Consider the following 24,580-nt stretch of genomic DNA (forward strand, 5'->3'; position numbering starts at 1 on the left):
TGGCTGTGTGTGTCTGCTGTCCTTCCTAAACATCTTCTTCACTCTGTGAAAGACTTTTGTGGAGAGGGAGGCAAATCTTATCTCAGATACTTAAACATGGAAAGAGCAGAGGCACAAACTCCTGCTGAAAAGAGGTGGGTATCACTCACTGGCTTTGCCTTCTAGAATGGCAGTGGGGAAAAGAAGTAAGTTCTCGGTTTAGGCAAAATCTAGTCTCCAAAGCATCTAAGATGGGAGCTGCAAAGGGTGGATACGGCAGTCCCTCACCACTCACTAGGAAGGAGGTAGTAATGGAGTCTCTCTCTCTCTTTCTCTCTCTCTCTCAGTGTGTGTATGTATGTATGTATGTATGTATGTATGTATGTATGTATGTATGTATGTAGAGGCCTGAGGATAACCTCATATATCATCCCACAGGGGCTTCCTCCCTTAGTCATTGAGGCAGAGCCTCTTGCTATCCTGGTGCTTACAGATCAGGCCAAGATGGCCAGTGAGTCACCCATGTGTCCTCTGCAGTGCCAGATTACAAGGGTGTGTCACTCCCTTGGGACCAAACTCAGGCTCTCATGCTTTCCAGGCAAGCACTCTTTTGAGCAATGTCTCTATCATCTCCTATTTCTTAAGCATTAGCATGGCCAATCAACACACCATCTTGGGGTAGGAGACTGACAGCAGAGGCTGCCCTGTGACCACATATGCACCGAGGCCTGTTGACACCAACAAGCATGAGTACATACATAGGCACAAGAAAGAATTAGCAATTAATGGCAGTAGGTGGTGTCTATCAACAGAGACAGGGCATCCCTTGAAAACCTCTAGAAACAGTGGTTTTGGGTTCTTTGCAGCTGTGTATCTGAGAAGCTTGTGTAACCTGTGGCTGTTCTCAGGTTAAAGCAAACCTGGCTAGCCCCTTCAAGAATTCCCTTGAATCAGTTGCCAACATTCTGGTTAGCTCTGAGCTGGAGGTGCAGCTTCTACTTGTAATTGGTGAGAAACAACGTGTGCCTGGAAGCACAGCTGGCTGCTGCTTGGCATCCACAAAAAGGAAGTTCTCTGAGGGACAGAAACCCAGCTGGCACGGAATGACTGCAAGAAGTGAGTACCAGGCTCACGTATCTAGACAGGCTCATGAACGGTGTCCTGTACAGGCTCCTGCCCATGGAGGAATACAGGCACTGGGTGCACAAGCTGAGAAGTGGACATGTACACCAACCCCACCAAGGAAAGATTCCTTGAAGCTGTTGAAGAATACTAAGATTATGATCCTAGGTTTTTGTTTATAATGTGGGGAAGGATGGGAAATAGGGTCTCATGCAGCCCAGCAGACCTCAGGCTTGCTACGTAGCCAAGGATGACCTTCAACTTCTGATTGTGCTGGATCTACTCCCTGATTGCTGGGATTACAGGTGTGCACCACCATGCCTAGTTTATGTGGTGCTGGGGACGGAGCACAAGGCTTGCTCACGCTAGGCAAACCTCTGTCCGCTGAGTTACATCTCTGATCTCTTTTTTAAATATTGAAAATAGATGTTTTATCACATAATATATCTTGATTATGGTTTCCCCTCCTCTACCTTCCCTCTCATCCAAAGCCATTCCCTTTCTGACTCTCATTATAAAACAGATAAGGGATAATAAAATAAAACAAAAACACATAAGAATTGTACAAAACAGAAGGAAGCAGCCCAGGGGAAGACACAAGGATCAGACACCCCTTGTTCACACGCCCAGGAGTTCTATCAAAGCAGTAAACTGGAAGCCATATACATATGTAGAGGATGGATGCAGAATCCTGCAGGCCCTGTGTGCTGCCTCGGTCTCTGAGTTCATAGGAATTTTGCTCATTGATTTAGAAGGCCTTGTTTTCTTGGTGTCCCCATGCCCTCTGGGTCTTACACTCTTTCTGCTTGCTCTTCTGTAGGGTTCTGTGAGCCCTGGGGGTTGGGGGGGGGGAGAGGATTTGTAATGCTTGGTTTTAATTATTGAACTTTTATGTAGATATGTTGCTCAGGTCCTCCCAGTAGGCAGCCCTGCATCCTAGAGCCTTCCTTGTTCTGGTGGTGGTATATGAGACAGGCCTCTATGGCACTTCCTGCCAGGGTGGCTCAAATGTTCTGCTGACATCTGTCTAAATGCATTTGACACTGAACAAAAGCATTTCTCTCCTAAAGATAATGTAACAACTGCAACACTTGGCTGTGCCTATATCATGGCTAATTAGGCACCAACTCCAAATCCTGCCATGTGCTGTAGTGTTCATGCCCGGCACACAAGTGTCTAAAATCAGTGGCTGTTCCAGGGTCTCTGCCTCTGAAACGGGTGGCACAGTCTGTTTAGGCAGCCACTTCCCACTTGGTGCCATTCTGTCCCAAGTCCCTGTGTTACAGTGTGAACAGGTGGCACATACAGGTCAACCCCATCCTCTTTGAACACCTGTCTTGATGGGAGGAGGACAGGGTCACCTCACTGTTCCCAGAACCTTCCATGAATTTGCAGTTTTTCCTGGAAGCCTCTCCATCCACCAGTAGAGCCTGGGGCATTCTCTATTATCTATTTAAAGGCCATGTTACCTCCACACATGAGCTTACATTCATACAGAGACAAGAAGGAAAGGATTTTCAAAGCACCGGGTGAGAAGAGGCTGCTGGTGTGACGTGGCAAGTGGGAGGCAGCAAGGGCACCGGCAGTCTTTGTCCAGTTAGTGTTCCGTCATGCTGTGGTACCATGCCATCCTGGCTGAACTGCTTCTGCGGTTATATTATCAATGTGCTTTTGCAACATGAACTCAAGTCAGGACTCACATCCAACTCCATTAGAGACCCCAGTGCCCCATTCATTGACATTCCTTACAGTGCCAGGATTTGCATCTGAAATCTGTGTACCCTGACCCTGACTCTCATCTGTCAGAGCAGTGGTCACTGAAGGACGTGTCACTTTGTACAATTACATGTCAGTATGAGGGTGAGGTCTAAGCATGCGGTTCACAAGATGACAGGGAGCCTAGATGAAGACACAAAAGGGAGCATAGAATAAGCAAAGGATCTGACACCACTCACACTTGAGTCCAAGTCTTCCATCTACCATAGCTGTGATATTTTAAAACTGTTTTATGAGACAATGTTTTCCTATGTAGACCAGGCTGACCCAGAACTCAACATCCTCTTGCATCTGCAGGAGCAGATTACAAGTGCACACAACTTGGGGGACGAAGTAAGATGCCAACGTGAGGTCCCCTTTGGCCTAGGAGGAGCATGCTGCCACCACCACCATTTCTCCTACCTGCTTCCTTTATTCTAGGTTCACAGGGCTGAGCAGGGCTCCCTGACAGGGCCAGGCTGTGTAGCAACTTTTGACTAGATACATTCAGGTCCTAAGTGACCAGGTGCACTGATGCTATGGCCCAAACCTATGCTGTGTCCCACCTTCCCTGGTACCCACTGCTGGCATCACAGCCAGCCTGCCCAAAGCCATGAGCTCTATACTTGGCCTCTTTGAAAAGCCTAAAGGCATAGATGATGGAGGGAGGCACCTACTTCTCCAGCTGGAGCTTTGAAAACTACCCTAGGAGGAAGACCAACAGGAGGAGATCCTGCCCCAGGCACAGGCTTACTACAGTCTCCACTGGGTCCTAGTGCCCAGCTCACAAGCACCTCCATTAATACAGGCCCATATGTGTTCATGGTCCCAGCAAGGGTCCCAGCAACATCAGTGGTGTTGTCATTAATGCTGATAAACAATATCTAAAGGACCCAAAAGTTCTAGTAGCTCCTGGCCTTTATGGACATAGCAGTTTCCATAGTTGATTCTTTTTCTTAGTGCTCTAGAGTGCAGTGGGACTCACAGAGGAGCCAGTGGAGACTGCAGTTCAAGGCAGCTTCCAAAATCCTTCTCTGGTGATAGTCATGTCCCTTTCTTTCTTGGAAGGGCATTTGGACTCAGAGTGGTTGAAAACTGTGCCCAGGCAGGCTAACTCGGCACAAACAGGAGGTTTTGCTCATGTGTGGAACATCAGCTGACACCAGCATTCTGAAAACTGTCCCTCCCACAGGCACACTACTGTGTCCGAAACCACCAGATTTATTTCCATTTTTATTAGGCAATAAACAAAGGAATAAACAAGAGATGAAAGAGGAGAACTAATGTGCTTTTCTTTGGAAATAACTGGAGAGAATCAAGTTGTTACTGCTTTCAGCCGCATGAGTTGGAGCTGCACCTGGAGAGGTATTTAATATCACAGCACGTAAAGTCAATGAAGAACCAAACTCCCTCCCCAGCCCTGAACACATCTATAAACCCCAAAGCGGGCAAATTCCACTGATCCCTGACACATTCATTTAGAATTTACTCAAATCACAGGCACAATTGCAACCGGAAATGGACAGAACCCTTGAGCATACAGTAAGACATGGTGGACTGTTCACTGTGCATGGCCCAGCAGGCACTGGGCTAGCCTGATCTCATGAGCATTTTATGGAAAGCAGCTGTCCAGCTCTCTTGGGCAGAGGGTACAAACCCACTGATAGTGTGGTAGCAGACCTGGGCAGGCAGCGACCAGCAGGCAGAGCTGGACCTGGTCACGGGCTGCTTCAGGTCCTGCTGCTCTGCACGCAGGTCACAATATCCGGCAAGAGGCTATTTCTGTTCTCCTTGGTGACCTGTGGGAAGACACAAGAAAACAAGCTTAGAGAGCAGAGCATTGCCCTCCAGTGCTTTGAGCCAAGGCTTCCTCAAGAGCAGGGAATCTTTGGGATCACCAAGTCCCATGTGGAGTGCATGGCTAAAGGCCTGGGAGGCACGGGAGGCACCGGAGGCACCGGAGGCACCAGATGGAGATGGGAGAGAGTGCAAGAGAGAGGGGCTTGGGCTGGACCTGAGCCCTGGAGAGCAGCACACAGTAGCAGCTGCCCACAACTCCGGGAAGGACATCTACACGCCTTTTCATGACCCTGGAGAATCTGAGTGCTGCAAGGAGCCTCTGACCTCAGCTTTCTGCTCCTCTGACTGATGAAGGGAGGCAGAGAGGACAGGGTGATGTGTGGTACAGAGTCTTGAGAGCCTCTTGACCTGGTGTGAGCTGCAGATAAGGACCCTGAGGTTATAAACTCACAGACCACAATAGGAAGGACATAAAGAAGGCCAAGGAGTATAGCAGGTCCTTTGGGGGAAGACTCCTGAAAAGGCAGTGCAGGCTGGGTAGGGCTGCAGACAGGAGTCCAGGGGAAGAAAGCCTGTGCAGAAGCTGGTCAGGTGATGGATGGTATTCAGATAGGCAGCAGTGCCAAGAATCAAAGAGAGGAGTGTGCCCGGACACTTCAGTGAGTGCGTGGATATGAGCAGAAGTCTCTGTCCACTGTAGGTTTCATCACATCCCTCAAAGTTCCTGAGTCAAAATCTTATCGCCTGCAATTCCATGAGTTAAAGGTATTTGAAGAGGCTTTGAAAGGGTGTCCCGAGGGCAGGGCCCATATGATGGCAGTGGTGGCTTGTTTATTTTTACTTTTTTAAAATTTATTATTATTATTATTTTGCAACAGGGTCTTATGCATCCCAGGCTGGGCCTAAACACTATATAGTTGAAGACAAACTTGAACTTCCCATCCTCCCGCACCCACTCTTGAGAGCTGGGATTACAGGCTTGTGCTACAACAGCTGTTGATGAGGGTGCTGTGCATGGAACACAAGGTGTGTATGCTGGGCATAGACTCTAGAGTCACATCACCAACCAGTGTTTGTAAAAAGGAGACCCGAGCAAGCACACTCACCATGTCTCTGCATGTGATATCTTCTGCCATGCTAGCATGCAGCAAGGCCAGCAGCACCTAGGTAGGGAGTGGGCTGGACATCACCATTTACAGGGTATGTCAATGAGTCTTAAAGGAAAAAGGGTGCCACCATGGCTTTGACTTTTGTGTGCATATGTGTGCAAACTGCCTTGCTGAAATGCAATTCCAATGCCATGAAAGTTCACCCTCTAAGGATTAGAAGTGAACATTTCATCACAGACAGGGCTCCCATTCACAGCCACCTCCTCCCTTCCTGCCCATCCCTAGCAATCACCACTTTATTTCCTGTCTCAAAGCACTTGCCTCTTGTGGATATTCTATAAATGGAATCGTAGAGCCTGTGACCTTCTGTGAGTGGCTTCTTTCACTCATCATAATACAGCATTCATCTAGGCCTCAGAATGTGGCTTTGCTTTATTCCTTTGTGTCACTAAGTAACACCACACTAGATGGCTAGAGCACACATTAGACATCCGTTCAGCTGCTGGTGGATGCCTGGGTCCCTCTCATTCTGTCAGGTATTGTGAACAAAGCTGCTGTGGTCATTCATTCAAGCTTTGTCTTCAAGTCTTCTGTGTGAATGCCTAGAAGTGGACTTGCTGGAATAGTGACTAGCATACAACTCCTTGAGAAACCAGAGCGTTTTCCCAGGGATAGCTCAGTTCCTTCTCACCAACAGGGAAGGGAGGCTGAAGTTTCCCCAAGCCCTTCCATCCCTCTCCTCTAACTACAGCATGGAAGGCCTCCATAGAGGGTATGGTGTGGTACCTCTCAGTCACCATGCTTGTGGGGTACATGTCTTCTCTGTGCTGACTGTGGCTTCCTCATGCTCCTTGGAGAAACAGCTTTTCGAACCTTTTGCCAATTTTTCACAGATTTATTTTTTTTATTGATGCAACTCTAAAGTTAAGGCCTAGGCTTGAGTAACTAATTTTCCCATAAACACACCTTTCAGCTGGGGTTGGGGGATGAGCTCTGCCACTGAGTATGTGAGCGTGGCTCTGGTTCCACGGCTCCTCCCTGGACAGACCTTCCCCAACTAACACCTTAAACCATGCCTTGACTACTCCGCTACTAGCAGAAGGCAGAAGAGGAAGACAGCGGAGGCTAGGATGTGACCACAGGGTAGGAGTTCCCCAGGGGCTGGCTTACTCACACTGAACACCTTCACATCATGTCTGTTCCTGATCTCCTCCACCAGGGCCAGTGGCTTCCCTTTGGGGACTGGGATGGTGCCAAGGACAACAGTGCCCGGTGTGGACAGCGTCTGGCGGACTGCCTGAATGAAAGGCTGGCTGAACAGTTCCATCTTCCCAATCTCATCAATGATGCACACGCTGTGTCCAGGGCCAGGGCTGAGACCTGCCTGTGGACAGAAGGCACAGTCACTGGGACAGCAAAGTGATCTCAACCAAGGGGGTCCCATCATGACTGACTACCCACCAGTGTCTGTGGCAAGGCAACTGGGCTGTGCTTTACACACCACAGGACTGTCTCCACAAGCACAAGACACAGGTCTGTCTGCAAGACTCATATGAAAGTCTCCTTGTGACTGGACCTCCCTGCCCAAGTTTCTCTCAAAATGTGCTTTCTTCTAGAATGGCCCAGTGGTAACCAGGCTTCCTACTTTACTTCCACTCTGGAAATGAAGGTTGTGGACAGTGAAAGAAAGTATAAAGGAACTAGGACAGCCATGCTATGGCCTCACTCACACAGCCCCTCATTTCAATTCTGTTATCCTAACTCTGATGGGAAGCAGGTGACAGCCGTAGGCAGGTGGCTGTGTATTCCAAGTTTACAAAAGGTCATGAAGTGAGATGGAAAGGAGTCTGGTTCAAAGCAAAAGTGGTCAGAATATTGATAACTAACATGCTGACCAAGCAATGAACTATCTCAAAGACTAACCTTCTAAGAAGAATTTGATGGGTGTAGGAGGGGGTGAGACAGGGTAATGGAGGGTAAAAATGACCAAAATGCATTGTATACAAGCATGGATTTTTACTTATTTATTTTTGTTTTGTTTTGTTTTGTTTTTGGAGACAGGGTTTCTCTGTGCAATAGTCCTAGCTGTTCTAGAACTCACTTTGTAGACCAGGCTGGCCTCGAACTAACAGAAATACACCTGCCTCTGCCTCCCAAGTACTGGCATTAAAGGAGTGCACCGCCACTGCCAAATAAAAGCAGTTTAAATAGAGCTATAAAGAAAAAAAAATGGAGTTATTCAGAGATAACCACTATTGTTCTGGTACATTCCTATTGTTTTATAAATGAGTATAATCACATCTGTATTTTTATACAAAGAACTGGCAGGTGATATAAATATGTATGTATAAACACAGCATATGCCAATATTAAATTGAGTATATGTGCGTGTGTGTGTCTTAGTTAGGGTTTCTATTGCTGCAATGAGACACCATGACCAACAAGCCAGTTGGGGAGGAAAGGGTTTATTTGGCTTACACTTCAGCATTGTCGATCACTAAAGGAAGTCAGAACAGGAACTCACACTGGGCAGGAACCTGAAGGCAGAAGCTGATGCAGAAGCCATGGATGAAGGGAGCTGCTTACTGGCTTGCTTCCCATAGGCTTGCTCAGCCCACCTTCTTATAGAATCCAAGACCACCAGCCCAGGGAAGGCACCACCCACAATGGGCTTCCTCCACCCCCCCATTAATCACTAAACGAGAAAATGCCTTACAGCTGTATCTCATGGAGGCACTTCCTCAACTAAGGCTCCTTCTTCTCTGATGACTCTAAAGTTGACATACAAAACCAACCAGTACAGTGTATGTGTCTCCATTGGGACAGAGGAGAAAGTGCTACCAGCATTAGGACCCATGCAACAATTCCTAGCACCCATGCAACAAGCTGGGTGTGGCCCTGCATGTCCGTGCTTCACCTGGGGGGGGGGGGCAGAGACAGGATGTTGCTGGCTGCCATCCTAGTGGAAAAATATGAGCCCTGAGTGCTATATCAAAAGCAGTAAGGCAGGGGTGTCAGGGAAGGACACCTACCAACACTGTCCTCTAGCCTCCCAGTGCTCACAGAAGCATGCATCCCTACATATATGCGCATACAACTCAAAAACACAAAATGGATGAATGCGCCAACAAATTCATTAAATAAATGTTTTTAAAAGGAGAAAATAAACCTCAGTTCCCCTTTGGATTCAGGTCCCTTTCTTCCCTGAAAATGTAGCAGCCTCCCCAGCTTCCAGGGATCATCATATCCTTCCACAGTCCCCAGCCACACCTCCCCAGGGTTGCTCACGTGGCCATTAAGGATACAGCAGAAGTAGCATCCTATCCTTCTCAGGTCTAGTAACAAAAATGGCCATCTCTGCCTTGGTCTGACTCCCTATTGGGAGGCAAAAGATGAATGCACGAGGTGAGGCACCACCCACGTGAGTGAGCTTAGAGGTGAGTCTTTTTCACCCAGCCGCCCTGGAGGACAGCAGAGCCAGCAGGCAGCCTTTGTCCTCTAGCTGAGGGGAGCTAAGCAAAAGAGGGACACAAGTAAAGAAAGATGCCAGCTGTGCAGAGGGGGTGGGGGAGGAGCAGCAGCACTGGCCCCTGCTGGGACAGCCCACGAGGTTAGCAGGTCCAGATGTGAAGGAGGGAGGCAGGAGTGCAGCCTTTTATTCATGAGGGAGGGGGGATTCTTTCTCCTTCCCACCTTCCAGCACACCCAAGGAGAGATCACTTGTCCTTCATCAACCACACCAGCCCGAGGTGTCTGCACAGCGGCCGAGCTTGTGTCCTGACACACTTGACTTTCATCCACCTGGGGATCCCGCATTCATCTCTCATGCCTGCCAAGGCAGGAACACCCGTCCCGTCCCCAGCTTTGCTCTCACTGGGCACTTTCTGGGTCTGCAGAAGAGTGGCTGTGGTGTCAGATGCTACCTAATCCAAACTTTGTCTTCAAAACTGAGTGCCGAATTGGAAGAAAGAAAATGGCTACCAGCAGCCTATGCTTTTGTAGCTGATCATACAGGAAGTCTTTCTGGAACCAAGCCACTACAACTGACCCAACCCTTCCCAGGGCATGGACAGCACATCCCCCACCCCACAATCCCCGCCCCAGGGATGGTGGATTATAGCAAACACCTTCCCAGAAGCCAAAATGTAAGAGACAAATAGAATTGTTGGAACACTGAATGACAACTCTGGAAGTCATCAAATCGGACAAGGAGAGGTTCTGGGAAAGAACATGTGTACAATGTGTGTGTTTACCTGAGTACAGTCAATACATGTGGCTGGTGGTAGAGGCACATGGCCCTACATGAAAGTCCACTCATGTGGGTGCAAAGCCCTTGCCTCTACACCAGTCCCCTCAGGTTCTCCAAATCATTCCCACAGAAATGAACAGATGCTTGGGCCTGCAAGTACAATGTAGTTCAGTGTAAACTCTGAACCTTCTGACACCCTAATTCTGTCCAGACTTTGGGAATTACAAAAAGAAGTTTTTAATAAAAATGGAAGTGATTCGCATGTCCTAAAGAGAGGGGTTGAAGGTCATGGCACTGAGAACAAGCAACACACAGCTTGCTTCTCTAAACAGCTCAACAGGGCATTCAGAAGAGCTTAAAAAAGAAACATCATTATGCCCCAGCTGCTGTTTTCACATATATATTCAAGACAATCCAGAAGGAAACAACAAACAGGTCAATGGAGGCTCGCCCTGTGGACCTAACCCAGATTCTGGGCTCCAGAGTCATGGCCCACAGCACCAGGCTGAGTTAGAAGAAGGCAACATCAGGCTACTTTCATTCCTAGGACCTTTCTGTGCAACTCAGAGCTGTGGGTGCCTCTTAGCTACGTGGCAGTCACTGTGAGCCTGGCATCTGGGTGGCCCCCATCTCCCCAGAAGACGACATATGCAGAGTTACTTCCAAGAGCTGCATCATGCCCTTGACTCGGTGTATCACAACTGTCTTGTACCTGGCTTTGGCCAGTGTTCCAGCTGATTACACATTCTCAGCCACAAGAAGAAAACCTCCTAAGAGAAAAGATGCTGCCTGAGCTCCAGAACCAGCTGGCCTGGGGTCCCAGGAGCTGTGGACAGCCCATCAACTCTGGTGGCACTCCAACACTTTGCCTTCCAGAAAAATGAAATGAACCCATGGCAACAGAACACCATTCCACCAGTCCAAAAAGAGGGTGTTGCTGTAGTTCCTTTGTGTCTATCTTTTTAAATTGTACTTTTAAGAACACAAAGAAGCCTTGCTCCTGACTACCTACTGGGGGGGGGAGGGGCTGGTCCCCCTCCCGTTTACCAACTGCTACACTCAGGAAAGCAGGTCCTGCAAGTCACCTAGGCAGCACAGTAAAGCTGACTCTGTTGTCAGGGTTGAGCTGGCCCTGAGGGCATGTGTTGCAGAGGTTCTTGTCCGCATGGGTTCCACCACCCTTCAGCCCCAAATAAACACACAAAGACGTATATTAATTATAATAAAAACTCTTTGACAGTGGCTTGGGCTTCTTACTGGCTAGCTCTGTCTTTATTATGCCATTTCTATTAATCCAAGTATTTCCACTTGGTTTTATATTACGTGAGAAGGGACCAGACCTGATACTTCTTTGGTCTCCTACCTGGCGACTGTCTCTGGTAGGCTTTCTCTGCCTACCTTTCCCAGAATTCTCATCTCCTGGTCCTGCCTATCTTCTTGCCTTACTGGCCAACAGTGTTTTATTCATCAACCAATAAGAGAAACATATGTATAAAAGGACTTTCCCCATCAGGCATGAGAGTGGGATAGCTGGCCCTGCTCCCCTTGTCTGCCATGTGGCGGTGAGGGCGAGGAAAGATGCCCTCCTGCCATCTGTGGCAGGTGAGGGAGCTGACCCTCCCCACTACTAGCTGCAGCACTTGGGAAATCAGGCCCTGCACCTCACCTGGGTTGAGATGTTGACCTGGGTGTGAGAACCTGTGCTTGGAAGATCTAGCCCTGCTCTTCATCAGTCATAGAGTGGTGTGGGTGTGATCAAGAAAGACTGCCCTCCCCCATGGCACTGAGTAGAGCCTTGTTATAAGAGCAGGAGAGTTATCCCTGCCCCTCACCAACTGCAGCACTTGGGAAAGTGGACCCTGTACAAATGGCCCTGCTGGTGTATGTAGGTGTCAGTGGGCTGAACCCAAGGGCTTGAAAGCAGAACTGGCCTCATGTAGGGCCCTGCATGGGCCCCCAAGGCATCTTGAGCAAGCCTGAGCTGTTGGCTGGAACATTCTGAAGTCTTAGCTAGAACATCTTGCCCCAGAGTAGCTCTTGGTGCTCTTCTTGATTTGCCCACACACATCTGCTGGGGAGGAACTAAGCTAGAGAACTTGCACGCTTGACTCTCGATTGTTTTCCACTGTGCTGTGAGTCAGTACAGAAGCCTGTTCCTTCCCCTCAATAAACGGCATTCGAGCATTACTATTGCACAGATGACCCACTGTCTTATCTTTTATTTAAACCTCTAGGCCTTTGCCCGATTATTGGAACAGACTGTAGCATGGGTGCTGCAGCCCCACCTCTTGCTCACTGCTGCAAAGGGTAAACTAGCTGGGGTAACACTGGAGAGTTCACCCTGGTAGTGAAGAGAGAGGGCTGGAGGGCTGGGGAGCTGGCAGGCTGACCAAGCATGCAACTACCCAGGTCCAGAACCAGGGTTATGATTTGGCCCACTCCAACATCCACCCCATCTATGACCTGCTGGAACATGTAAAGGTACCAGTCCTACAGACCCAAAGCTGCAGGGTCTCCACGACACAGGGCAACAGCTGGCTAGCCAAGAAGAGTCCCAGCGAGGGCCTAGCATTAATAGTATAGCAGAAACCAGACCAATGACTCTTTGCCATGAACACTTGCAAGTAAAGATGCATGGACAAAAGAGTATACTGTGTGATACATTGATTGCAGCCTCCATGACATGATTTTTCTTTTTCTTTCTTTTTTTTTTTTTTTCTTAAATTTTATTTTTCTCTGTGAGTTTGAGCAAATCCCAGGACAGGCTCCAAAGCTACACACACAGAGAAACTCAAAAAACCAAAAAGGAGGGAAAAAGGGGAAGGGGGAATTTTATTTTTGTGGGGAGGTTGCAAGGGCAGAGGGTAGGTATGAAGGGATGGGGAGATGAGTATGAACAGGATCCAGATGCATGATGTGAAAGACACAATGAATAAATAAGAAAAAAGTTTAAAAAGAAAAAAGAATACAAAGAAACATTTTTGTTTGTCCTGTAACTCACTATATAGACCAGGCTGGCCTCCAACTTACAGACATCTACCTGCCTTTGCCTCCCAAATGCTGGGATTAAAGGCATGCCTAGATTTCTAATGTAATAAAAATATTGAACCAAGAGTGGAGTAATTAAAGTGGCCCTCACCTAATCTGAATTGCTTGCCTGACAAGTATTCCTCCTGGTAGCATGTGATTTGATTTTAGCATCACACACACACACACACACACACACACACACACACACACATACAGTCTGAGCATATCCATTGCAAGAGCAGGTTCTGAACATCAGGAAGGAATGGGGTGGTACTAGACATTAGGGAGCAGAACTGCAGCCTGTCCTCCCATGAGCCACACATGCTAGGGCAGGAAGCACATAGACAACGGCAACCAGGGAGCCAGCCAGTGCCTCAGGCCTAGGAACTTCAGTGTTCCAATCAATGTTGTGCTATTTACATCAGGCAGGAATGACCAGGGAAGGGTGTGTCTGGGCTGCAGCTGGGCCCTTCTGTACTCAGAAGCTGCTCCAACATACACAAAACAGCCGACACCCAGAGCTTAAGCAGGCAAGTGCTGAGGCTCTGCCTAGTGGTCCTGGAGGCTCATGTATATTACAGGACCAAACAGGAAGTAGGTGGTACCCAAGGTGTCTTCTAGAATGGGAGAGCTATCCTAGGACTAAGACAGCTCATATCAGCTGACAGCCCAGGGGTTGAAGAATCCAGGCCCTTGGGATCAGCCTGGAAGTTGGGCCTGTGGGACTCTGTTGGGAAAATTGAGCACTTGTCCCTTACAGCTCTCTTCTCCCCACCCAGATGTAGAACTTCCACGCAAACAAGGTTGAGCAAACAAGGTTGTTTTCAAAACTTTCTGGTGTGCAGTGCAGGTGCCTTGACCCCAGGTGTGGGTGGTGTGTGACTTCCTCCTATGCTTAGCCCATCCCTGGCTTGGGTATATAAGCCAGGGTGGTGGCAGCAGCTTCTTCTTAACTTCTTGTGGCGGTCTGTTAAGTGTTTCAATCCTGATACCCTCTGCCAAGCTTGGTACTCTGGCTGTGCAGGGGCAGCAAGCGTGGCAGCACTCCATGGCAGATTCATGTCCCCACACTGCCCCCCCCAGCTCCCTGGAAAAAGATCAAACTGTGATGTATGGTCCCTTCCCAGTATGGTTGCCTACTACCTCCTCCACCTCCTCAGCTCCTCAGTAACAACACTGGGACTTGATCAGAACTGCTATGCTCTGTCCCCAGCTGTTGTAACTGTAGATGTGAGCATCTGTACAGACATCCTTTACTGACAGCACAGTAGGAGCTGTGGTCACCTCCCTTGACTGAAGTCCCTCCCACAGGTCTGTCTGTACACCTCCTCCTGGCATGAGGCATAAGCTGTGTCTAAGAAGTCCCTCTCACCATGGATCAGGTACTGACCTGCCCAAGCAGGACAGCACTGTGGTTCCCTGGGAGTCACATAGGTCAGGGCCACACATAAAGACGATTCACATTATCACAATGTGGATATGGGAGGTGTCACCATCCACACATCACTGCAGGGAGTTTATGAGTGCATGGCTTTCTGATCAGGGAGGCCTAACCACACAGCACAGGGCCCCGAGGGCCATGGAAGCTACTCTGTGCATACCAGAACCTAGCAGGCTCTAATTCCTGTCATGTCGAGTGCTCCCAACTGCCAAATGGTTCTCTAAAAGTTGCACACATCCGGGGAAAAAAATGAATCAATATTTCAACTTTTGATAAAAGTTTGAGATCTTTGATGCCTGGCAGCCTTCTCTTCATAGCCTGGGGGGCAGATAATTGGTTTTTTTGCTACAGTGAAGTAGTGATGACCTGCTTTCTAACTGACAAGGTGATGGACACACAGACAAGATCAGATCTGGTGGGGGGGCATTAAGGCATTAGGAGCTCAGCCCTTCACCCCACATGCACATGGGAACTTAGGGCTAATCACTGCTACTGTGGTAGAGAAAGAACTGATGGGTAAATCTGCTTGCCAGCTGGGGCCTGAGAGAAGATTATTTTAATCCGCAGATGATGAAGTAAAGTTTAGAGAAAGCAGAACTGTTAGGGAAAGTCTGAAAAGAAGGCCACAGCCACAAGGAGTGCCAGCCTGCTCAGGGCCCAGTGGTGCCAAAGGGACACCATAAAGATGTCACCAGCGGGTGCTGAGGGGCTGGGGAGCCAGCCTGGGGCAAAGCTTCCAGTTCCTTTTCCTGTGGAATCCCTGCAGGAATGTTCTCACTGAGAGCCTTTTAAAGACTTTTAAGCGTGTCTGTGTTCATACCAGATGGTATCTGGTTTCCATGACCTACCCTGTGACACAGGTGTGATGAGGTAAAAAGCCAAATGCAGAAGCAAGAAACAAATGCCATGGTCACCAACAATGCTGGGAAGCCCACCAGCCTCTAGGAAAGGATCCATCTGGAACCTGAGTGTTCTAGATCCTTCCATAGCTTCCACTGCTCTATGGCCTGAAATGCCAAGTGTCACTTCCTGGCCCTGTTTTACACACACACACACACACACACACACACACACTCACACACACACACACCAGGCCCTGACAGGTTCCAAAGCAGATCCCAAATACTTCAAAGCTGTCAAAAGGACCATCACATAGAGTGTCAGCCCTACCCTGTCAGCCCTGCCCATTAGAAAGAAGACAATGAAGAACCCTAGTTACTGTAGGCCCAGAAAACAGAAGACCCCCTACAAATCACCTCACCAGGCAAGAGAAAGAAAGTGGAATGAATTTGGCATAGCTCTGACTATGTCATGTGATATTTTTAATGAACAGCAGGCCTTGACTGTCCATTTCATTTCTACCACTGACAAGCTGTGCCCCTCCTGGGAAGGCCCTTCCTATTCAGTGCCTCAGTTTCCTCATCTGAGAAACTGGATGGAGCATTCTGAGTTTATAATGAGCTTCTGCCTGGCATGTAGCTTCTACTAGGGAAGGGTTAACTGCACTGACACAGTCGGTGCTCTATATGAGGGAAGGAACAAATGCAAGTGAATGAGAATTTTATAAAGAGTAAAAGTGCAGGGGATGGATATATGGCTCAAGGGGTAAAAACACTTGCTGCTCTCCAAGAGAACCCAGGTTTGGATCCAGGCATCTACTTTAGGGAGCACACAAACACCTATAATTCCAGCTCCAGATACTCTTCCCATATCAAACACACACACACACACACACACACACACACACACACACACACACACGCTAGGTGCCTAGACTAAAGTGGTATTCAGGCAAGAATCAAAAAGGTCAGTAGAAGAGATGACCCCAAATCATCCCCCACATATACTTCAAAGTATAACTTACAACTGGCCAAGCATCTTGAAGAAACTAATTATGAATGTTACTATGTGTTATATTCACAACAAATCCAGACAGATTAAAAATGTATTTTTAACAAACTCATAGAAGAATAAACATAGAGGTAAAATGCCATATTAATTTGGATCAGGACAGAGCTTTTCTGTGTTAACAACAAAAAAAGGAAAGAAAGGAATTATCAATATGAAGAACAGAAAAGTAGAACCAATAAATTAAAAGGTCATTTGCTTTAAGAAATACCTGGTTAGGGCTGGAGAGATGACTCAACAGTTAAGAGCACTGGCAGCTCTTGCAGAGGCCCTGTGGTCCCCAGCACCACAGGGTGACTCAGGACTGTCAGTAGCTCCTCTTGCAGAGGACTAGACTCTCTTTTAGCCCCTGAGAACACTGCACACACCCAATAAACAGACACACCAGCAGGCAAAATACCCAGACACGTAAAAGTAAAGAAAGTTCTGGTTATATCAAAACACAAAACATGGGAAGAGGGCTGAACCAAGAAGTTGGATTCTAAACACTCTAAGTTATCTGTAATAACTATGTATTTCTATCATTCCACAAAGTGCAAACCAGAGGTACATTTCTACTGAACCCAAACATAGTGCTTGGTGCTGACTGACAGAAGAGCAGCATACTACTTCCCATACATGGTCCAGAAGCCCTGGGCAACCCCAACCTTCCCACACAGCTGTCACCTTGAGGCCCCTCCTCAGGAAGCCATCACTGCTGGAGGTGGTAAGATGTGGTATGACTCTTCATGGGGAGATATAAACCAATGTCTACACAGCCCAGACAGAGCATCAGTCACAGACCAAAGTAATTACTCAACCCAAGACTAGTTCGCTGGCCTGTGTTTACAGTCATAATTATTACAGAAACATGGGTGACTGTAAAACTATGAGCAGTTTTCAATATTTTTCCCATTAAAAATAAGAGGCAAACTGTTAACTTGGTCAGCAAGCACATATTAGCTCTTACATACGTCTAAAGCCAGATGCCAAGCATGGGGCACTCCAGCTCCTCCCAGGATTCTGCTTGACTGAGCAAAAATCAATTCTTTATATGGATCCAATACTCAGAGTCTAACTCTTCACCAGAATGTCATTGGACACTTCTCACTGCTGTCTGGACATGAGAGGGAGGCATGCGTCCCATGGGAAATAAGATGTATCATTTGCTGCCTGCTTCCAGCTGCCAGCAAAAGAGCAGCCTCCACAGCCCAGCCCAGAAATGGGGTGAGGGGGTTCTCCAGGGGAACTGAGGAAAGGAGGAGGGAGGAGGCAGAGGAGAGTTCAGTGGGATATGAGGAGCAGCAGCTCCACATCAGAAGGGATAACAGGATCTCAGGCCCCCTAGGATGGAGGCTGCCCTTGGTGGGCAATGACCAATTATTCTTCAGCAGCTAAGGCCCACCTAAGTGGTGCACAGCACCTGCCAGTAAGCTCTGTGCACCACAGAGCAGAGGGACACAGAGTAGTGTAGAGTGTCCACAGGGCCTCAGCACACACTCAAGCAAGCTCTGCACACCAGAGCAGGACACAGATCTGTATTAGTGCCTCCCTAACATCAAATATTTTACACATGCTCTGGGCATGTGGCAGCTCTGAGTGACAGCAAATAAAGTGCCTATCCTTAGCAAGGCTCAATGGCTGGAAGACTATCTAAACTGTGAGACACAACCTGACCACAGGGGAAAAGCCACTATGTTCAAGTGGCCATGGAATCCCACAATGCACAGAGGCCAATGGACTTTCGAGACAGAAATTGCATACTCACATTTCTTAGGACGGGCAGTGCCAACTGCTCAAAAGAAGCCAGGTCCACCACATACTGCCCAACTCGGCACTCAGGCTTTCCAGGTGGAGGCTGTGACCTGAAAGAAAAAACACTGATGCGGACTCCCCATTAATTTCTGGGGTTGGGCTGCTCTGCTGAGCCCCAGCTCTCTGCACACACCCTTAACGATCACCCATACAAAGGGTGGGAGTGTGGAAGCTTGGACCCACTGGGCCTTGATGAATGTCAACACTGCTTCTGCCAAAGTCAACCCTGCAGTGTAACAGTGACACCCCTACAACTCCAGACTGAGCCCACAGGCCACAGCAAGAGAGCTGAACCTGTCTCAGTCTGAGCCTGATGGTGCAGGTCTGTCAACATCCCAAATAGTCAGGAGGCTGACGAAGGAGAACAAAAAATTTAAGGGCTTCTTGGGCAAGAGTTGAGTTCAATGCCAGCTCAGGCAGCTTGGACTTTCTCAAAATAAAAAGTAAACAGAGGGTGTTGGGTGTGGTGGCACACATCTTTAATCCCAGCACTAGGAGGCAAAGACAGGTGATCTCTCTGAGTTTCAGGCCAGCTGGAGCTTTATAGCAAGACCTTGCATCAAAACAAAACAAACAAAACAAAATTAAGGTTAAAATCAGAGGGCTGGGGAGATAGCTTAGTGATAGAGCCTTGCTTAACATGGGAAAACCATGGGTGCAATCTTAAGTACATCCAAAGAATAATAATCTAAAAAGTAAATAAAAGTGGCTCAGACACAGATAAGAATCATATGAGATATGTGCATGATTCATGGTCAATATTTTAAATGAAACATGACTTTTTTAATCCTCACTTTTCACAGGATGGTCTGTTTCCTTTCTCTGAGAAATTTCTAAAGGTACAAGATAGGCAGGATTACCTGGCCATCCCCGAGTCCAGTCAGACTCTCAGCCCATTGATGGGCAGAATAACACAGATGAGGCCCACAGACAGCCTCAGGCAGAGTCGGCTGTAAGGAAATCACAGTAAAAAAGAAGCTCCCAGGATGGTGAGATGGCTCAGTAGTAAGAACACTTGATGCATAACTCGGCCTGAGTTCAAATCCTCAGCACCAATGTAAAAAGCTAGACATTGGCCCAGTACTGTAGGGGGAGAGGCAGGAGACTTCCAGGTTCAGTGAGAGACCCTGTCTTGAGGGACTAAGGCAGAGAGTGACAGAGCGGGACACCAGATGTCTTTTGGCTTCTGCACACACACACACGTTCCACATGCATGCACACTCACACAGAGAAGAGATGTTTCCAAGTTATGGGCAGGACAAGACAGAGACAAAACCCAAAGAAACAAAACACCAGTACCCGACTCTGGACAGAGGTCCCCGAGCACCAGACAGGGTGACGACATCAAATCCTATCCTCCTCCCTCCTTGCCTGACTTCTTGTGTGTAAAAGCCATCTACGGGCACCCCAGAAGACTGGAGGACCTCGCTGGCTTTCTGGATCAAGGTTGTTTTGCCAACCCCTGAAAAATACAAAGAAAGGAGATAGGTCAGGAATTTTATATTGCCAAGCCCACCCAGCCTGCCAGAGCAATCACTAGGAACAGAGAAGGCTGTAAATGGGTTTCATGACTACTAATTGCACTGCCATGCTGATTGCTCCAGGTGTGAGGAATTTTCATTCCCAGTAGAGACAAGCACAGTGGTGATAGAGTGGCATGGAGTTTATATCTAACACAGTCCCAGGATGTTTCTGGAACCCAACTTCCTTTCCTCCTAGATCAGCAGTTCTCAACCTGTGTGTTAAGACCTCTTTGGGGTCTTACGACCCTTTCATGGGGGTTATCTAAGACCATCAGAAAACACAGATACTTACAACACAATTTATAGCAGCAGAAAAATTACAGTTATAAAGTAGCAATGAAATAATTTTATGGTTGGGGGGTCACCAAAACATGAGGAATGGTATTAAAGGGTCACAGCATCGGGAAGGTTAAGAACCACTGTCCTGTATTTAAGTTCTGTTCTCATTTAAATCGAAAGCATTCCCCCATCCGCCCACATGTCTAATCCAGCTGATGATATGTGGGGGGAGGTTGTTAAGCCAGGAAGACAGGCTGATAAAGGTGGGTCAGTGATGGAGGCAGAGGGTTGCAGCCCTCTGGGTTTCCAGCCCAAGTGCTCTGCTTCCTGTTTAGTGGCATGTGAAACAGCAGACCCACCAGTTTCCACTGCCAGGGACCAAGCTCTGGTCACTCCGGCCTTGGTTGTCATGTTGGACCCCAAAACCATGAGCCCAAAGACATCTTCCTTCTTTGAAGCTGCTTTTGTCACATAATGTGTCACAGCAATGGAAATGACTGACTGACACACCCTCCTTGCTTCACCTAGGTACTGACCTGGCCACACCTGAGTACAGGACACTGGGAATCAAAAGTTTAGCCTTCAAGAGATACAGACCTACACTTACTAGTGTAAATGCAACTCAGTTCACAAGCATCTTCCAAATTCCACAAAGAGCTTCTGGACTTCACAGTCTAGCTCTGAGATTTCCTCTGTGAAATCACCTCCACCCGGGCTCCAAGCAATCCTGCTTGCCCCAAATCTCTGACATCAGGGGCTCCAAGGCTCTAAGAAGTCCTTCCTCTTGACCCCCAAATGTTCCCAAATCGGAGGCCAGGGGCCTCCAATCTACACTCTACCTCTAGGGCCTTTTCCCTTGTAGTCTGGCGGCCATAGACACTCCAGGGTGTTTACCAGCACAGTCACTACCACACACAAACACTATGGAGCACACTCCAAGACACAAGGGTCTAGAAGATCCACAGCTGATCACTTCTGATACACTACAGGGTCCCAAACAATTTCAGCAGCTAACCTTAGGGTTAATATTCCTTAAAAGGCAATTCATGAGCTATACTGCTCAGTGTTACACCCTCCCCCAGTATTCTGGAAGCCCTAGACCCAATCCCTAGTACTGTGTGTGTGGTAGTTTGAATAAGAAATGTCCACCTACCCCATTGTCTCAGGCATTCTGACACTTGGGTATCCAATTGGTGGAGCTGTTTTGTGTATTTAGAAAGCATAGCTTTGCTGTAGGAAGTATGTTACTAGGGGCAGGCTTTGAGCCTAAAAAGCCTGGCTTACTTCTATTTTGCTCTGTTTCCTGCCTACAGTAAAGAATGTGAGCTCTCAGCTTTCCATTCCAACTACCATGCTGCTTCTTGCCGCCACACCTCCCCATTGTGATGTCTGGTTCCATACTTCCAAATAAATCCTTTCTTCTAAAATTTGCTTGGTCACAGTATTGTATCACAGTAACAAAAAAAGTAACACATACATACTGAAAACAAGTGATTCTTAACCTTTATTTTATGCATCTCTCCTCCACATCCACATTAAATAATGGGCAGCACTCAGCGGTCCCAACCGCACAGAACAAAGATCGACTTCTAACCTCTGCTGGCTAGGAAATCAAGGAGATCTGCTTAGTGCTGACCACGTGAGCCAGCCTTCCTTTCCTGAAGGGCCACTTCTATATACCCACCCTAGCCTTTGCTGCTTGGGGACCCAGAGAAAAACCTGTGAAACAGGATGCCCACTATAGGCATCTCCATAGCAACAAAACAATGAAAATTACCTAAATGTTGACCAGAGAGAGAGAATATTAGCTGTGGCATCCAGCACACAACAGTGCAAAACTAACAGGATTATATTACATGGCCACTGAAAGGGATACTGCTTATTTACACATAGTACACAAAAATGATGCAGGCTAAAAGCAGGCTGATTAATAAAAGAAACACAGTATAATCCTCATGGGTTTTAAGCAACATATGTATGTGTCAACAGAAGACATGGTCTAGAACAATACAGAACAAAGACCCCAGGCTCAATTCTACATGGAAGAGTTCCCTGGGGTTGTCACTTTCTTAACACTTCATTTTTGTCCTTACACTAATCAGGCAGCATTTTTGTTATTGGGGAAGGAAAAGTACATTTATGGACCAACATGATGGCTTAATGGGTAAAGGTAGCCACCAAGCATGACGACCTGAGTCCCCTCCTTGAGACCCACATGTCAAAGGAGAGAACAGTTCTGGATCCCAGAGGCCATCACTTCACAGGGACTTGAATGTTACAAATGACAGCGCGGGTCAGCCTCCTTATGAATCTTCATCTCTAGCGTGAGGTCAGCTTAGGTTGAGTGGGCTTTGGTGACCAGAGAGCCCCCTCTGAAATGGCACACAGATTCTGGCCAGTATTTGGGAAGATGCTAAGAGGCAAGTGTACTAACAGAAGTGGAGACAAAGAGTGATTTTGCTAGAGGTCTGAACGTGTAGACAGGGACTTGGAAAGCCAAACCAGTTGGAACAGCTAGTAGTAACCAAACAATTAGTGAGACCACTGAGGTGGACGGAGCACTACCTCCTTGGGAGACAAGGCTGGGGGTGTGGTGCTTGCAAATCCAGGATGCCCAGCACACTCTAGTATGCTAGTACGCGCCAGGGAGGGGAGCATGGGGTCTTGGTTCACTAAATCTCTGATCAACGCAGGTATGGATGAAGGCTCCAGGTGAACACCACAGTAGGATATTGGGGACCCAACTACATCCCCATTTCAAACTCAGGGTGTGCTGTGCAAGGATGGCGCGTCTCCTACCACTGTCCTCTGCTCCTCTTCAAAACTTCTTACTGCCCAAAGGCCTCCAAAGTCTACAAAGTACACCTTGGCCTCTGTGGCTTAAGACCAGGATGAGGGACCTGAGACCCGCGCACCGCACCGCGGTCTTCCCGGCCTTCCCTCCCGCCGGGCTTCGAAGCACCAAGCCAGAACGCAAATGCAACCAAAGCCGGAATTCGGGACAGAGGTCCAGGCCGCGCCCCCTCCCCGCCAAGTCTGGCAGGCCCTGGGTCACCTGGAGGCCCGGTGAGAAACACATGCCGCGCCATGTGCTTAGGGGGTCGAGATGCAGAACGGTCGGGGTCAGAGTAGGCGGCCAGGCTCCGCCCCTTACGCTGAATGTCACGCCCCGGCCTTCCCGGGAAGTACACAGTAGCCGCGCATGCGCTTCCAGCTTGTTTCCCCACCCCCCCACCCCCCCACACACAGCGCACGCGCATTCCTCCCTGCTCCAAGTTGTATATCGTTTGAAAGACCTGGAGACAGATCCCTGGGGTTCCCTGTGCTCCTGTGTAACACTCACACGTGGGATGCCTGCAAAGATGCGTTTATGGGAACGTCAGGTCCCTTGTCATTGTTTCTTCAGGTATCCTGAAGTATGGTCCCAGAGACCCTCACTCCAGACTCCAGGTCAGCTCCTGTGCAACAATAGGGGCCATAGAAACTCTCCTTGAAGGAGCAGACCTTGCTGGGATTCGAACTCCTTGTATAGTGTTCACCTTGATGTAGAGCTGTCAGTCAGCTGGGGGAAAAGATAACCTTGCTTTGTCCCGGCCTTCACCTCCAGAGATGAGTATCTGACCCAAGGTAGCAAGAGTCTAGTTTAAAGATCTGATTTAGCTTTTTATTGCAAGGTGGAAATAGAATGATTATACAGTGAGCTGACTTGACAGGCAGAAAAGGGCCAGAGAATACAGAAACAAAAACAAAAGGGGGGTTTCTCTTTGCAGAGTTCTTCGGTATCCATGGTTGAAACATGACTTTCTCACTGTGTTGATTGAGCCAACTAGACTCCCCTGCTTTAGGGGAAACTAGCCCAAAGCTAGTGTTTCAAAGCTCAGTTTAATGGTTACACTTACCATTAGTGACTGTCTCCATTCTAGCCTGGTCTGGACTGCCAGGGACTAGCAAAGCAGCTTGGCCACAAACAATGACCTCCCCCAGAATGACCTGAGTAACTTGCATTCATCCTGAACACCAGAACCTGTATTCAAGCTCACCTAGGTTGCTGCCCACAGATGCAGGCAGACTTCCTATCCCCAGCCGTGTATAGGAAGCCCACCCTCTGCTTCATACCTCCATACCCCTGTCTGCCAATCCACAGCCACCTACAGGCTGTCTCTGCAAAAAAAAAAAAAAAAAAAAAAAGTAAGAGATCATCACCTCACTTAGCCACAAGACTCATTCTCACCTCACTTAGCCACAAGACTCATTCCCACCAGCAAATAAGTGGCAGTGGCCTTGGGCCACACACCTGTAGAGCTTTTCAGTCTAGCAAGAATGCAATTGGACTTGTGATCAGTCACACTCCATCCTGGCTGAGAAAGCAATTTCCAGGAGTCCTTACCTTAATTGGCTTGTGTGTGTAAAATGTGAGGGCACTCTCATGAGAGCATGTGTACACACACACACACACACACACACACACACACACACACACACACGGATCTTTTGGACTCCCTACAGCAAGCAATATATACCAATCTAACAGTTCAGTTTTCTGTTGTTTAAAAAGAATTCACCTAAAAAGATTGGCATGCTACATCTGTCA

General features: G+C 48.1%; 1 protein-coding gene across 2 annotated transcripts; it reads right to left on the minus strand.

Moving 5' to 3' along the window:
* Positions 1 to 4,076: 4,076 nt before the first annotated feature.
* Ntpcr (nucleoside-triphosphatase, cancer-related) lies at positions 4,077 to 23,104 on the minus strand. 2 transcript variants are annotated; one of them, XR_007835586.1, is made up of 6 exons: positions 23,045 to 23,104; positions 19,487 to 19,649; positions 18,141 to 18,237; positions 6,940 to 7,149; positions 4,537 to 4,655; positions 4,077 to 4,213 (listed from the first exon to the last, which is right to left on the minus strand). XR_007835586.1 is itself a non-coding variant. In XM_051201544.1 (5 exons), exons 1-5 carry the CDS (start codon positions 23,076 to 23,078, stop codon positions 4,587 to 4,589), a joined length of 573 nt encoding a protein of 190 aa, XP_051057501.1. In that variant the 5' UTR covers positions 23,079 to 23,104; the 3' UTR covers positions 4,077 to 4,586. The 2 variants fall into 2 exon arrangements, 1 of the variants encoding a protein (XP_051057501.1); XM_051201544.1 differs by having other exon boundaries at positions 4,077 to 4,655.
* Positions 23,105 to 24,580: the final 1,476 nt, after the last annotated feature.

The sequence above is a fragment of the Phodopus roborovskii genome, unplaced genomic scaffold (genome assembly GCF_943737965.1).
Source record: "Phodopus roborovskii unplaced genomic scaffold, PHOROB, whole genome shotgun sequence".
Lineage (NCBI taxonomy): Eukaryota > Metazoa > Chordata > Mammalia > Rodentia > Cricetidae > Phodopus > Phodopus roborovskii.

Excerpts from the sequence above, each read along its gene's own strand:
- Ntpcr (XM_051201544.1), bottom strand. The coding sequence starts at position 23,078 with ATGGCGCGGCATGTGTTTCTCACCGGGCCTCCAG. Across the intron at positions 7,150-18,140 it reads CACTGCCCGTCCTAAGAAAT|GCAGGTCTCAGCCCTGGCCC; the intron begins GTGAGTATGCAA and ends TTCTGTCCACAG. Across the intron at positions 4,656-6,939 it reads ATGATGTGAAGGTGTTCAGT|GTCACCAAGGAGAACAGAAA; the intron begins GTGAGTAAGCCA and ends GTCTTCCCACAG.